General features: G+C 41.1%; 1 protein-coding gene across 1 annotated transcript in view; it reads left to right on the top strand.

The window, feature by feature from the left end:
* The first annotated feature begins 1,942 nt into the window (after window positions 1-1,942).
* Window positions 1,943-14,432, top strand: part of LOC126982867 (DNA-directed RNA polymerase I subunit RPA2-like) — a 145,642-nt gene continuing 133,152 nt past the window's right edge. The window contains exons 1-3 of the mRNA XM_050835139.1: window positions 1,943-2,097; window positions 2,872-3,009; window positions 10,731-10,925. Coding sequence (XP_050691096.1) covers window positions 2,023-2,097; window positions 2,872-3,009; window positions 10,731-10,925 — 408 coding nt within the window. The 5' untranslated portion in view covers window positions 1,943-2,022. The remainder of the gene's footprint in view (window positions 2,098-2,871; window positions 3,010-10,730; window positions 10,926-14,432) is intronic.

Below are 14,432 nucleotides of genomic sequence, written 5' to 3' on the forward strand. Positions count from 1 at the left end.
ATACTTTATTCTTGAAAGAGTTCAAGTCATAGGCAGGAGGAAATACAGATGAAGGAAGATTGTCTCAGAGTTTACCAGTGTAAGGGATGAAAAAGTGAAGATGCTGGTTAACTCTTGCATAAAAGTAGAAAGTCGTGTGCAGCAGGACTGCGGGAGGGCGGCAGGCATGCAGTTAGCAAGTTCAGAAGAGCAGTCAGCATGAAAATATCAACAGAAGACAGAAAGAGAGGCAACATGGCGGTAGAATTTGAGAGGTAGAAGACTGTCAGTATGAGGAGGGAGTTGATGAGACCTGAGACGAAGAGCCTTAATTAGGACTCGATCTACTCCGTCCAAAAGAGCAGTGTGTGCCCCCCACCCACACACGAGATGCATACTCCATATGAGGGCGGACAAATTAGGCCCCTGTATATGGATAGCATCTGGGAGGGGGAAAAGAACTGCTGGTGGAGACGATACTAAACACCCAACTTCGAGGAAGCTGATTTAGTGAGAGGAGATATGAAGTTTCCAGTTAAGATTTTGAGTTAAGGACAGACCGAGGATGTGTATTGTAGAAGAAGGTGACAGCTGAGTGTTATCGAAGAATAGGGGATAGATGTTGGGAAGACTGCATGGTCGGTATTATAAAACACTTTCGGTTCTTCCAACAGCTATTTCTAAAGGTCAAAGAGGGGATCAGTCGGGTTCTAATGAGTGTGTCTTTAGGTTCACGGCACAAAAGGGTCAAACTACCACCAAGGCCATAAAACTACTACTGGAAATGCCCAAAACTCCTATGATCCGAAAGCCTTGTCAAATATGTGTAGCCTACTTGGGCGACGAAATGTTTACCCATGTGTCGAGTTGAATAAACAATTCTGTTGGCCTTGTTATAATCTTCTCGGCTAAATGATCAGAGAATGTCAGGCTGTTAATTGTCCATTAGCACACCAATATATCCTCCTCAGCATCTGTGGTGGTGATACTATCAAACATGGTGTACTCACGATCCCCATGCAATTGTCTTACTAATTCTCATGTGTTAAGCATTTAATTATTTCAAACCAGTCGCGAAGTTGATCTATCCTCCTGAAGCTTGTTGCAGTCCTCGTTAATTGCCACCAATCCTCCTGAATAGCTTGGTAGCATCTGCATACAGATATACCTCAGTACTATTTTTTATGGCCTTTGGGAGATTATTAATAAACAGGACAAACAACAGGGGACAGAGTGCGGCGGGAGTAGCTTGCGCCCGATTCGGCAGCTAGCTGCAGTTTGCCTGAACTCTCCTGCATACAGGTAAAGTTAATTTTTCATCTATATTTTATCTGCTGATATTTTTTTTTTTGTGTGTGTGTAAGAATCAATGGTTTTCATTTTATTTATTTATTCACAAAATCACAGAGTGGATACTTCCTTAGTAAATATTTAAAGGAAATAAGAAGAGATGAGATGAATTTCATTAAGTATCGCATTCAGTGATTTTGGAAAAATCGTTTAGAGAAGGAGAAGGATCGAGCCGTTACGAAGGCAGCCTTTCCCAACTGAAATTGTCATCATCAATTTTGTTTTGGTCTGCTGGAGCACGTGCTGCTGGTGTTGTAGGAATTCGTTCGTAGCCGCAAAATAGCTCGCAGAGAGAGGTTCACTCTCCCTATTTTTTCTATTTTTTCACTCACCGCTATCGTGTACTTGTCCTATTTCGGTTCCAATACACGGCACAAACATCAAAGCTATACTTTTAATCAAGAGATGGTTTTATATCAAAAGAACAGAGCAGATTTTAGAAAGAATTACCCCACGTTGATGATCACTCTGTTCTTGTTGTTTGGTCTATTGGTCTGGTGTGTTGTTTTCTTATGGGTAATATCATCCCTCACAAAGATCACAGGTGGACAAATTAGAAGAAAACCAAGCAAATTAATATGTTTTCCTTTTGTGTACTCCTTAGTGCGCATGCGTAGTGGAAAGCAGAGCGGCTGACAGTGACTTATTTCTTCGAGGAGGTATTTCTCCTAACATCGGCGGCAGGACGGCAACATGGGGAGCGTGGAGCTCTCTCTCAGGCATTTAAAGAATCCTGATTTTGGCAGGATTTCGGACTCCCGGAATGAGGTACGAAGACGTGTTGGGATACTGTTTCTTTCATAATCGGGTGGGAAAGTGCATGATAAAGCAGGTAGGAGCACTGAGTAAATATTCTCTAGAGGTCACTCCAAGATTTCACGAACGAGACTTACTCCGACATTTTGATGGATTATTATTCATTTGTACAACAAGTGAGGCCTCAGAACACTCAAATAATCCAATAAACTATCAAATGGAATAAAAACAAAAAGTAGGAAGCTTGAATAACACCGCCACCTGTGCCGAGGTCTGTCGGGCGGTCTTGACGGAAAACTGCCATCCTAAAGGGGGGAGGGAAAAGCTCACTACTCTCAACGTCGGTATTTTTCCCACTGATTTAAATCAATTTGAATTACCTGATCCAAACAGTTTAATTCGAAACCATTCTGGGTTCTTATATGTGACAAACCATTCCTTGTTATGTCACTTGGGTGAGATAATTACATCTTCAAATTTTGGTAAAATCACTTACATGTACTTACTTGTGTTCCTTATTTATCTGGTCCCACTTCCGCCGAAGCACACTGCAGGACCCACATATTTTAATTCATTAAATTTTCAATATTGATCACAACTTATGCTATGTTAATTGTCAATGTTTCCATGTCGTAGCAGTCAGAGAACAGAAAAGTTTTTAGTTCTTTCTTAAATTTGGAGAGTTCCTTTGTTCTTCTGATGTCAAATCAAACTGAATAAAATCAAATCAAACTGAATAAGATCAAAGGCCAGTTCAGAGTTGACCTAATTTACCATATTTTGCAGGCAGTGGTTTCTCTTGGAGCTCCACATGTGGACTCTTTCAACTTTTTCCTGGGTAAAGGTCTTCAGGAGACGGTTATGGATGTTCCTCCACTAGAATTTTCTCTCAAAAATGGATCAAGAGTGATGCTCAGACTGACTGTAAGTTCTTCCTTTGATATTTTTGTTTTATATTTCTTTTATTTTCTCTTTCATGTTCATGATATGTAAACTTTATACTCTCTCTCTCTCTCTCTCTCTCTCTCTCTCTCTCTCTCTCTCTCTCACAAAGATTGGTAACTCGGTTCTCACTCACGACGACAGACAAAGCCTCCAAGAAGATTTACATAAAATTTCAACTTGGTCTGACAGATGGGAGATGCCCTTTAATGTAGACAAGTGCCAGGTCCTTCAAGTTGTAACAAAAAATAGGAAGTTTGATTATGAAATATGCGGCGTCAAACTCAAAAGCGTTCAATGCGTCAAGGACCTGGGTGTCAAAATCACGTCACACCTCAAATTCTCACAGCAATGCATCGATGCAGCAAATAGAGCAAACATAATGCTTGGCTTCGTTAACCCTAGATTACTATCGTTGTCCGGAATTCCTGCACGGGGGGTTAATTAGTGTTGTGGAAGGAAATCTGTTAGACCTACGGTGCTCTACGGCCATGACATCTAAGTTGGTATTCTGCCCTTGGTGTGTGAGGTACATTTGTGTTTTTCCTGTGCTTTCTTCCTAAACTGTTCCCAATTATCCAAAATTTTAGACAAGGATGGAAAATGTGACATACCAAGAAAATGTGACATTTGTGTGGCTTAGGGCTACCGAGGCTGGAGCATTTCGGGGGACGTGTAAACTCCATGTGTGGCATAACTCATCACTATCAGGCAACACAGTGATGGCAGTGGAGCCTTGATTAGAGAGGCAGGTTTTTTTATAAGTTTCACACTTTTTTTTTTTTTTTTTTTTTTACTATAGAATTAGGAATGTCTTCTAGTTTAAGTAAAAAATTTGTAATTGAACTTTGTACCATTCCTATATGTGTTTTTATGCCTGCAAAGTTTGTCCAAAATTCTGGAAAATGATAGTAACCATGTTATTCCAGCAACGATAGTAATCTAGGGTTAAAAGAAACTTTATTCTAAAATAAAGATGCAATACTTCCGCTCTATAATAGTTTAGTCAGACCCCATTTGGAATACAGTAAAGTCACGAATCTCGATCAATCTCATCTCGATATTTCGCGTCTCAATTGCACCATTAAGAACCCAGGTTTCACACATCTCGATCAAGTTACACGAATCTCGATCACCGATTTTTTCGATTGTTCTCCCACCTTTTCAAAAAGAAGAAATGGAAGAAGAGAAAGAAGTCTTATACAACATGTGGAAAATAAGAATTAGCAAATTGGAAAGCCGGCACTCTACGGAATCCAGGTCCCGCCTGGCCAGCGCCTGGCTCAGCTGCTACCCGCGGGCAGAGTTGCCAGTTAGGCATTTTCTGCTGCAGTGTTGTTAGCTCGCTAGGTGAGTGAGCCATCCTGGTAGCGCTCCCTTCCACACTGTCATACATTCACACACTCTCTAACTCTCTACCATACTTTTTATTGTACTCTCAATCATGCACTCAGGCACTGGGAGGCAGATCCATTAATCAGTCAGTCTCCCACTGCACCCCCGCTCTAGCCAATCACGCACAAGCCTCCCAGTGCCTGAGTGCATGATTGAGAGTACAATAAAAAATATGGTAGAGAGTTAGAGAGTGTGTGAATGTATGACAATGTGGAAGGGAGCGCTACCAGTATAAGTGTGTGTGTGTGTATTTACCTAGTTGCCTAGTAGTATTTACCCAGTTGTGAAATACAGGAAGAGAGCTGTACTAGGCTCGTGCTGTCCCGTCTCCATAACACTTATTATCCAGTTTGGCTTTAAATTCATGAAACGTTTTTGCACACACAGTCTCCTTGTCAAGTCTGTTCCATGTTGTTATGCTTCTGTATGGAAAACTGTATTTCTTGATGTCTCTCCTACAGTCGCTCTTCTTCAATTTCTTACCATTGCCTCTTGTCACACTTCTGTCACATTCCACTAGGTCTTCCCTGTCCAATTTCTCCAATCCCTCTTGTATCCTGTACAATGCTATTAGATCCCCTCTCTCTCTTCTGCTCTCCAGTGTTGTTAGTCCCAATTTCTCCAGTCTTTCTTCATAAGTATGTTCTCTCAGAGTTTCCGGTAATTTAGTCGCTGCTCTTTGTATTCTTTCCAACTTTCTAATTTCTTTCTTCAGTCTAGGTGACCACACTAATGCTGCGTATTCCAGTCTTGGACGTATCATCGATATTATTAGTTTCTTCACCATTTCTTCATCTAAATATGTAAATGCTGCTTTTATGTTTCAAAGAAGATTGTATGTTTCCCCAGTTATCTGATTTATATATTTTCCAAAGGATAACTTGTCTTTTATGATCACTCCCAGATCTTTTTCTTCAGTTTTTTCATGATTTTTTCATTACTCAGAGAGTAGTTCCCCGATATTCGTCTACTGCTCTTACCAAACTCAATCACGCTACACTTCTCTGTATTGAATATCATTTCCCATTTGCGTGACCATTAGCTTATTCTATCAAGATCTTGGCTCAGGGCTACACAGTTTTCTTCATTAGCCACCCTCCTCATTATTTTAGCATCATCACCAAACATATTCATATAGGTTGTCACCCCTTCTGTCATGTCATTAATGTATATTACAAACATAATCGGAGCCAGCACCGATGTGTGTGTGTGTGTGTGTGTGTGTGAGTGAGTGTGTGTGTGTGTGTGTGTGTGTGTGTGTGTGTGTGTGTGAGTGAGTGAGGGTGTGTGTGTGTGTGTGTGTGTGAGTGAGTGAGTGTGTGTGTGTGTGTGTGTGTACAACTAGGTAAACACACACACACACGCACAGAAGGTGAAATGGCAAGGGTGTGGGGAGGAAGGGGTGGAAGTGAGAGTCAGGTCATGTCCTGATTGATGCCCTGACCTGACTCTCCCTCAGGACCTGACATGACTCTCCCCACTGTCCCTCCCTCCCCACACCCTTCTTGTTTTCATCCTCTTTATCTCTCCCTGTTTCCTCCACTACTTTTCCTTGTTCTCCCTTCTTACATCCTCTCGGTATTTTTTTAATGACTCACTCTGTCCCTCTCCTCCCTTTCCCATTCCGTATTTACCTAATTGTGATATAAAGGAAGTGAGCTATGCTCATATTGTCCTTTCTCTGAGTATTCTTCCGCCCTGCCAAACTAATTCCTGCATGAAGTTCGTATTTATGAAGCAAATGGCGAAAGTCGAAACAAGAATTATAGTATCATTTATTGGGACCATGTTGTAACAACAAAACGTCGTAGGAAGTGTTTATAAGAGTGTGTGAAAGGTCAATAAGAGTGTGGGAAAGATTTGTTAGAGTGTGGGGAGGGTTTATAAACCCTTAAAATATATATAGATAATAAAAAAATATTAGGTTGCTACTTCGCGGATTTTCGACTATCGCGGGGGGTTCTGGAACCTAACCCCCGCGATAGACGAGGGATTACTGTATCTACAGGGCCTGATATGCGAACTTGGGATATGCGAACCACCTCATATGCGACCTCCTTCCTCCCTCCCTCCCCCCCTTGGGGGGTGGAGCACGTGGGAGCGGTGACTTGACTCGGTAGTAAGAGAAAAGTTTTTTTTTCATTCATTTCATGTTCCCGACTTCGCTAACAACCATTTCTTACCAAATAATGAACTTGCTGTTACTCACTTCCCGAAGGAAGGGAAATAAACAATGGCGCAATCTGGCAACTCTACTCTGTGAGACGGCTCCACGTGTTCTCTTCATCAGTACGTCTAAAGCAGCCATTGCTCTCACAAGCTGTGTCTGTGCTGTGTCTGTGTCTGTGCTGTATATATATATATATATATATATATATATATATATATATATATATATATATATATATATATATATAAAATCCAAATAAATGTTTAATTTACACGTTTTTTTCACTTATACGCGATATTTTATGGAGTGGCCACCAGATGTCTCACGCAACTGGACTCACACGGCACCGCGGCCACACAGCCGAGCTCAGTTCTTCCCGTGTGCCACATGAACAACAATACAGTACCCACGCTGCCCCGCTACTCAACAATAGGGGTGAGCAGGTACCAGTAGTAGCGGTACCAGCTATACGGTATGGTACCAGTACCAGACTGCTCGGTACCGGTACCAGACAGCTCGGTACCGGTACCAGACTGCTCGGTAATAGTACCAATACTAGCCAGTCGCTCATGGTGTCCCTCATTTCTTCCTCACACAAGTGAGGCTGAGTGGATATCTCGTTGATATGGATACTCTCTCTCTCTCTCTCTCTCTCTCTCTCTCTCTCTCTCTCTCTCTCTCTCTCTCTCTCTCTCAACTTAATATCAACTAGAGTAGAAATGCAACGTTTTGGAGTCTTCTGATTAATGTAAAATCACTTAGGTTTAAGGACAGACCACCAAGTCTGGACCATGGGGTCTGTGTGGTCTGATTTTCTATGTAAATCTATGTAAATCTATGTAAATCTCTCTCTCTCTCTCTCTCTCTCTCTCTCTCTCTCTCTCTCTCTCTCTCTCTCTCTCTCTCTCTCTCTCTCTCTCTCTCTCTCTCTCTCTCTCTCTCTCTCTCTCTCTCTCCACTGAATGAAGTGAATATTTATTTTTCAATACAAACCTACCTCTTGTTTGATTTACATTGTTTTTGAATTACGCGACCTCTTCAAGGACACAATACTCGCGTAAATCGAGAGTTACCTGTATATATATATATATTCTGGGTCATTCCATGAACTGTCTTCTGTAGTTATTAATACACACGCACAGTATGACACGAAGCGAATGGACAGTTACTGACATTACTTTGCGCTTTATTGATTAAGAAACGATCAAATAATAAGGTTTCACATTAAACACCTTTTATTCACTATGATGGCTTCTTATCATAAGCATAGGCACTGAAATATATAGTAACAATGCTCAGTGACGATGATGAATGAAGAATGCCTGCATAGGTAGGGTTGCCATAATTATCTGAACTATCAAAATTCCGGACGCCTCTACGAACACTCTACCATAGCCTAATTTTTGGCAACGCTGCGATTAGCCTACCTGCCCGCACCACCACCTCCATTTCAAAGCCATATTTTCTTTTTTCCCCACCTTCCTCGATTATTCTATGGCACTTATAAGCTGTGGACACGTTCCACTGATCACCTCCAAGCATTAGAAGTCTACATGAAGCTTTTGTCATCGTTATGTTGACCAAGAAAGGCAATGATGTTTGCGATCGGCGGCAAAGAGTGAGGAGCTTGGAGTTACAAAACACGACTACTCTGAAGCTATTTATTCTTATTTTTCCATCTCCCACTATCCCTCGGTAGTTATAGGCTGTGGGCATCTTCCCTTGATCACTATCATTCATTAAAAGTCCATGGACAGCTTTTGTTATCGTTATGTTGACCACGAAAGGCAAAGAGTGAGTCGATCAGGGCTGAATAATAGGTATGGTGCGCGGGCGATGACGTCATCATCATACGAGAGTATAAATTAAATCAATTACGTCATCCTAGTTTAGGATATCGACTAATTATGCATGTCCTATATATTGCGCATATGTTAGATTTATTGTTGTCAACAATGATCATGAAAAGATAATTTTACTTTCTGTTTGAGTAATATGTCGGTATTTTAACTTCATTTGACTCTTTCCTTGCTGAACGAAAACACTTTGTGTCAAAATATTTTGTCAACTCTTTGTAAGACATCACTGAATATTTATTTTCTATTTTTTTTCTAGTTTCTAAAATATATTTAGTTATGTTATGATGAAGATACAGGAAAATAATGGTACTCTTGAAAATATATAACGATACTTGCGTGATCGAAAATAAACGTACACGGTGACATCACTTCATATCGCGACTGTACAGCCTTAGCCTGTTATTGGTGCTGGATAATTTTTAGTGACTGTCATGATGTATGACTTGCTTGGCCCATGCAAACCCCTGGTACTCCACCGAAGTTGCTGAAGTTAGGGTTGATTGAAGATCTGGACAGCATGTGGGTGATCTTCCGCCACTAGGCAATGACTTGAAAAATCAGCGCATTTCGGTGGTGGCTGGAACCTAGTCTGCGTTAGGTCCTCGGGCTCACCACGCCCGCTTGGTAACTACTTGGCCACCTCCTCCCCAGAGTTCCACTTAATCTAAAGTTTCACAAAGTTGAACACTTCAATAACTAAATGTGTAGTAATAATACTTTATAAATGTTAAATGATGATCTAGTCAAAGAATATGGGCATTGTAAGGTAGCGTTTATAAATATAAAGGTTACATTTATCATCGGCGCAAGGTGATAATCTTTTCTTTTTTGTAAACCAGCACATGTTCCTCACTGCGACATACACCAGTGTGTTGTGCAGCCGTATCCAGACCTGCCTTTCACCGTTATTACTGGATCATTGGGCCTGTTATTCAGTAGGATAGAATGTATTTACTTTATTTAGATGGCGCCACTATAAACATTTGCCTGCGCCATGACGGGCTTAGGCTGACCACCATGCCCAACCAGGAAGCCTACTGGCGCCATAGTCCTGGATGTAAAAAAAAAAAAGGAGTTTTGGCAATTCTATAGGTAAGTCTCAAAACAATGGCACAACAGTTTATCCAGCACGAGCTTTCCCCTATTTGTGCCAGATAAATGAGGTTCTATGTACTGTAGCTTGCAGATATATCCGTGAATATCAATTAGGAAGGCGAGTGAGGTGGTGGCAGGGTGTGTGGTGAGCCGTAAGTTCTTTGACTGGCCACAAAAGTGCTCAAGAGAACCTGCAGCTACCCAAATCTTTGACTTAACCCGGTAGCAGCGACGGGCCAAATTTGTGGCTTTACCGTGTAGCAGCGACGGGCCAGATTTGTGTCATGATATAAACCCCCCAAAATAGATGATACATAATCTGATCACAAATGCTTTGATATATATTATGAAATGGTTTGTGTGAGTGGTGATTTTTTCTCATTTTTCTCACTTTGTGGGACCATTAACCCTTTCCTTGCACGCGGTGCGGACGCAACTATCCCCTCAGGCGCAGTCAGGGAACCCAATGGGGGGTCTCTTTTAACCTCTGTATCTCAAACACTATTCATCACAGCTGAAAACCAAAAACACCATTGGAAAGAGAAGGTCCAGATCTATAGGAGTTGGTAATGTATGCCTCTCTTGCGAACATACATGCATGTTCAGGGAGTGTTGAATGTTAACACTTACGTCGGTGCGTGCGGGATGATCAGCCGTATTGAGGGAACTGCGGACATTTTTTCTTCAGATTCTGGCAAGGGAGTATTGCCAACTGCAATATTTACAACTATTTGGTCAAAGAATCAGTCAGGTGATAGGTGAAGCTATGCAAAAAAATGCCGCTGTATTGGGCAAGAACATCCACCAGTTACTCATCCATACATTTGCCGTGCTGGGCTGATATGATTTTCCACCAAATTTAGTGAAGAATCCACTCAATTGGCAATCCTGTGTTGTGAGAATTTTAGTGTTGGAACACTCTCATACGTGGGAGATTTGAGTGCGGGTGGAGGTCGCAGCGAGCGTTTAGCGCCACCAGCAAATACGCCTAACGCCTGCTGCAAGCGTTTAGCAATGAAAGGGTTAAGAAACATGATCCCCGCAGCTACCGGGTTAAAATATCCACGGGCTGCCCCTCTGATGTTCAAGTCTGTGGATGGTGAGGTTTGACTGTGTATGTTATATTTTTTTGGGTGAAATTGAGTTAGCATTCTTATACATCACTTTTATTTTTTCTCCTGCAGAGTGCTACTATAGGCAAGCCAAGGCTTCCACCAGGTGCAGGGCAGATCAAAGACTACAATTTGTATCCAAAGGAATGTGTTGAGCGGAAGAGTTCATACACAGCACCAGTCAGTGTGGACCTAGAGTGGTGTGTTGACTCTGCTGGACCTTTCACCCATAGGCAGTCATTTGGCGAGATTCCTATTCTGGTCATGGTGAGAATTTGTGTATTGGATCAGTTTTTAATACCACTAACTAATCTATCATTGCTCTTTCCTTTCCCAGTGCTCAAAATTTTGGTGATGTAGCATCAATGCCAATTTATTTATGACTACTAACCCTACCTTAGTCTAGCTGAGGCAAGTGAGATATTGTTATTGTAATAATTATTATTGTAATTATTATTATTATTATTATTTTACATAAATTACACTGGCCAACAACAAATTTATCATCTAATTTTTTTTTAGCTGGTTTAGGACAATTTTGATGTGCTGAATCCAAAAATCATCATCATCATCATTTCATCAACGCCTGCTCCTAGGAGCTCCCACCAGGGGATGGCCACGGCAGAAGAGCTTCCATCTTTCTCTATCCAGACACTCCCTCCTTGCCTGCTCAAAGTTTCTCAAAGATCTTTCCCCCCTCTCCCTAACGTACTCTTGCACCCTATCCCTCCATTTCACTGGATGTCGTTCTCTAGCATTCCCTCCCTCTATCTCACTCACATACACCCTTCTGGTCATCTTACTCTCCTCCATTCACTCCATGTGGCCAAACCACTTTAAAGTCTGTCGCTTCACTTCTTCCACCACTCCACACTTCTTCCCTTCACCCCTGTGACACATTCCAAAATGCTCGTACACACTTTCATTACTCATTCCATCCATTCTACTCACACCACAAGCACTCCTCAAATAACTCATTTCCACTGCCTGCACTCTAGACCTCTGACTTTCATTCCAGGCCCACGTTTCACTTGCATATGTGAGGGTTGGTACTATTATTGTATTTCTCAAATCCCTCTTTACTTCCATGCTCACACTTCTGCCATTCATGATTCATCCCAAAGACCCTACCACCCTTCTTCCTGGCAATACCCTTTCTCTTATCTCTCTCTCTGTACCACCATGCTTACACATAACTGATCCAAGGTACTTAAACTCATTGACCTCCTCCATTTCTTCACCATTCAAAATTATTTTGCATTCTTTTTCACATTCAATACCCACTATATGGGCATACAAAATCTACAACCTCACTTCTACTTCGCTCACAAACCATCACTTTACTTTTGTTGACATTTACTTTCAGCTTTCTCCTGTTACAGACACTATCAAAAACACTGACCAAATTTTGTAGGTCACTTTCATTTTCTGCAATGAGCACTGTGTCATCAGCAAACAGTATCGAATTCAGTACCCACTTCCTTCCCTCATCGAACAGTCTTACTCCAACTTCTCCAACTTTGCCCTTCATTTCTCTAATGACACCATCCATATAAATATTGAACAACCATGGTGACATGACGCACCCTTGCCTTAAGCCCACTTTTATCTCAAAATGTTCACTTGTTTCTCCAGTAATTTTGACACATGCAGATGCATCCTCATAGAAAGACTTCATTGCACTAAGCAGTTTTCCTCCCACACCATAGATCTTTAAAACATCCCACAATGCAATCCAATCGACTCTGTCATAAGCTTTTTCCAAATCCATGAAGGCAGCGTATAGTTTCTTTCCTTTTGCAATTATTTTTTCTACTACCATCCTGAAGGCAAATATCTGATCCACACATCCCCTTCCCTTCCTGAAGCCTCCTTGTTCTTCACTGATTTTCTCTTCTGTATGTCTCTGCACCCTCTCTATTATGGCTTTTCCATATACCTTTCCGGGTATACTCAGGAGACTTATACCTCTATAGCTCCCACATTCCCCTCTCCTGCCCTTCCCCTTGTAAACTGGGACAATGATGGCTTTTGTCCAGTCTGGTGGCACCCCCCCCCCCCCCCTCCCATGCTACTTCACATATCTTGACCATCCGTTTAACGACTACGTCTCCTCCACACTTCAACATTTCTGCTGTGATTCCATCAATTCCTGTTGCCTTTCCATCTTTTAATCTTTTTATTGCCGGATTTACTTCTTCATATGTTATACTTCTTTCTTTCTATACTCCTCCTCTACCTCTACTCAAAAGTGCTGCTGTTACAGCTGCTGGACGTCCATCCTCAAAACTCATTAAGTTTTTGAAATATTCTCTCCATCTCTTTCACAGCTTCCCTGTCTTTCAGCATCTTTCCATTCTCATCCATAACTTCATTTATTTTACTTGAGGAGATATTTTCTGCATTTCTTTCATTTTTTACTTCTTTCCAATATGATTTCCTGTTCCCTTTATATTTTTCACTTAGTCTTTTTCCATCAACTCTCTTCTTACTTTCTTTTATTGCTTGTTTTAATTTCATTTTGCATTCTCTATATTTCTTTTTCCTTTCCCTTTTTACTTGCTCAGCCACATTTCTTTCTTGAGTTTTCTTAAAAGTTCCCTTTTCTCTTTTACTATCCTCCTTATCTCTTCTGTCCACCATGAGTTTCCTTTTCTTTTTCCATCGCACCACTTTCATCCCTAACACTTTTTTTGTTGTAGTTAACATTATTTCTTTAAATATTTCAAAAACTTTTTCAATATTTGTATTATCTTTTACACTTTCCCATTTTTTACTTTACCCCTTCACTACGACTGAGCAAAAACAGCACCCCGCCCCGTATCCGGGCTGGCCGCACGCGTCAAATTTCAAACGTCGCTTCTGATTATAACAAGTTTTCAGCCATAATTTCAACATAATCATCTTGTGTAATATATAAAAACATGCAAAATTAAAGGGTGCACAGAGAAACATTAATTATTTGATAATTTTGAGATGTAAACATAAATACAGTAAAACCCCGATTATCCGAAATGGAAGGGGGGAAGCCTCTTTCGGATAAGCCGATTTTTCGGATAATCCGGATTTATGGCCGCCATTTTGTGAGGTCGAAGCACAGGTAGAATGCGATGCGACTGCCCAGTGTGAAGTGTGTGACGCGACTGCCGCCGACTGACGATGTAAACAATGAAACCAAACAAACACACGCTACGCTTAACAAAGTAGTACGCTTAAAACATGTGATGTAAATGTTTTATTGTATGTTTGTCTGTGTGTCTCCTTGTCTGGACCAGTGTATGTTGATACTTGTGAGCGTTGCAGATCTGAATTGTGAATGTTGCAGAGTGCGATTGTGAATGGTTGTGCAAGCTTGCAAGTGTGACCTTGATGCATCGTGCAGGTGGAGAGACAGTATGATGACTCATATTATCGCGCAACTCGTATGTTGGAAGGGGAATGTGGCATGGAGTGGAGAGGGGAGTCGTGTTTGTGTCATTGTCTTGAGAGTACGGTGTGAGAGTAGTCGTGCAGTAGTTTGTTCGTTCGCACTCCACGCCCTTGCTGGGGCGAAGGTGCGGACGTGGTGTTGTTGAGAGTGTTTAATGTTTTTTGTCTAATACATTGATCTATTCGTTACAAGCTATTTCGGCAATACGTATTAGAAAGCATATTCATTTTAACTGTTCTTATCAATTTTAAATGTGTTAATATAGTACATATGTAGTTACTTTTATTTATTTTTGATGTTTTATAACGTTTTAGTATAGAATTTTTTTTTTTTTAATTGCATTA

Source organism: Eriocheir sinensis, chromosome 52 (genome assembly GCF_024679095.1).
Source record: "Eriocheir sinensis breed Jianghai 21 chromosome 52, ASM2467909v1, whole genome shotgun sequence".
NCBI lineage: Eukaryota > Metazoa > Arthropoda > Malacostraca > Decapoda > Varunidae > Eriocheir > Eriocheir sinensis.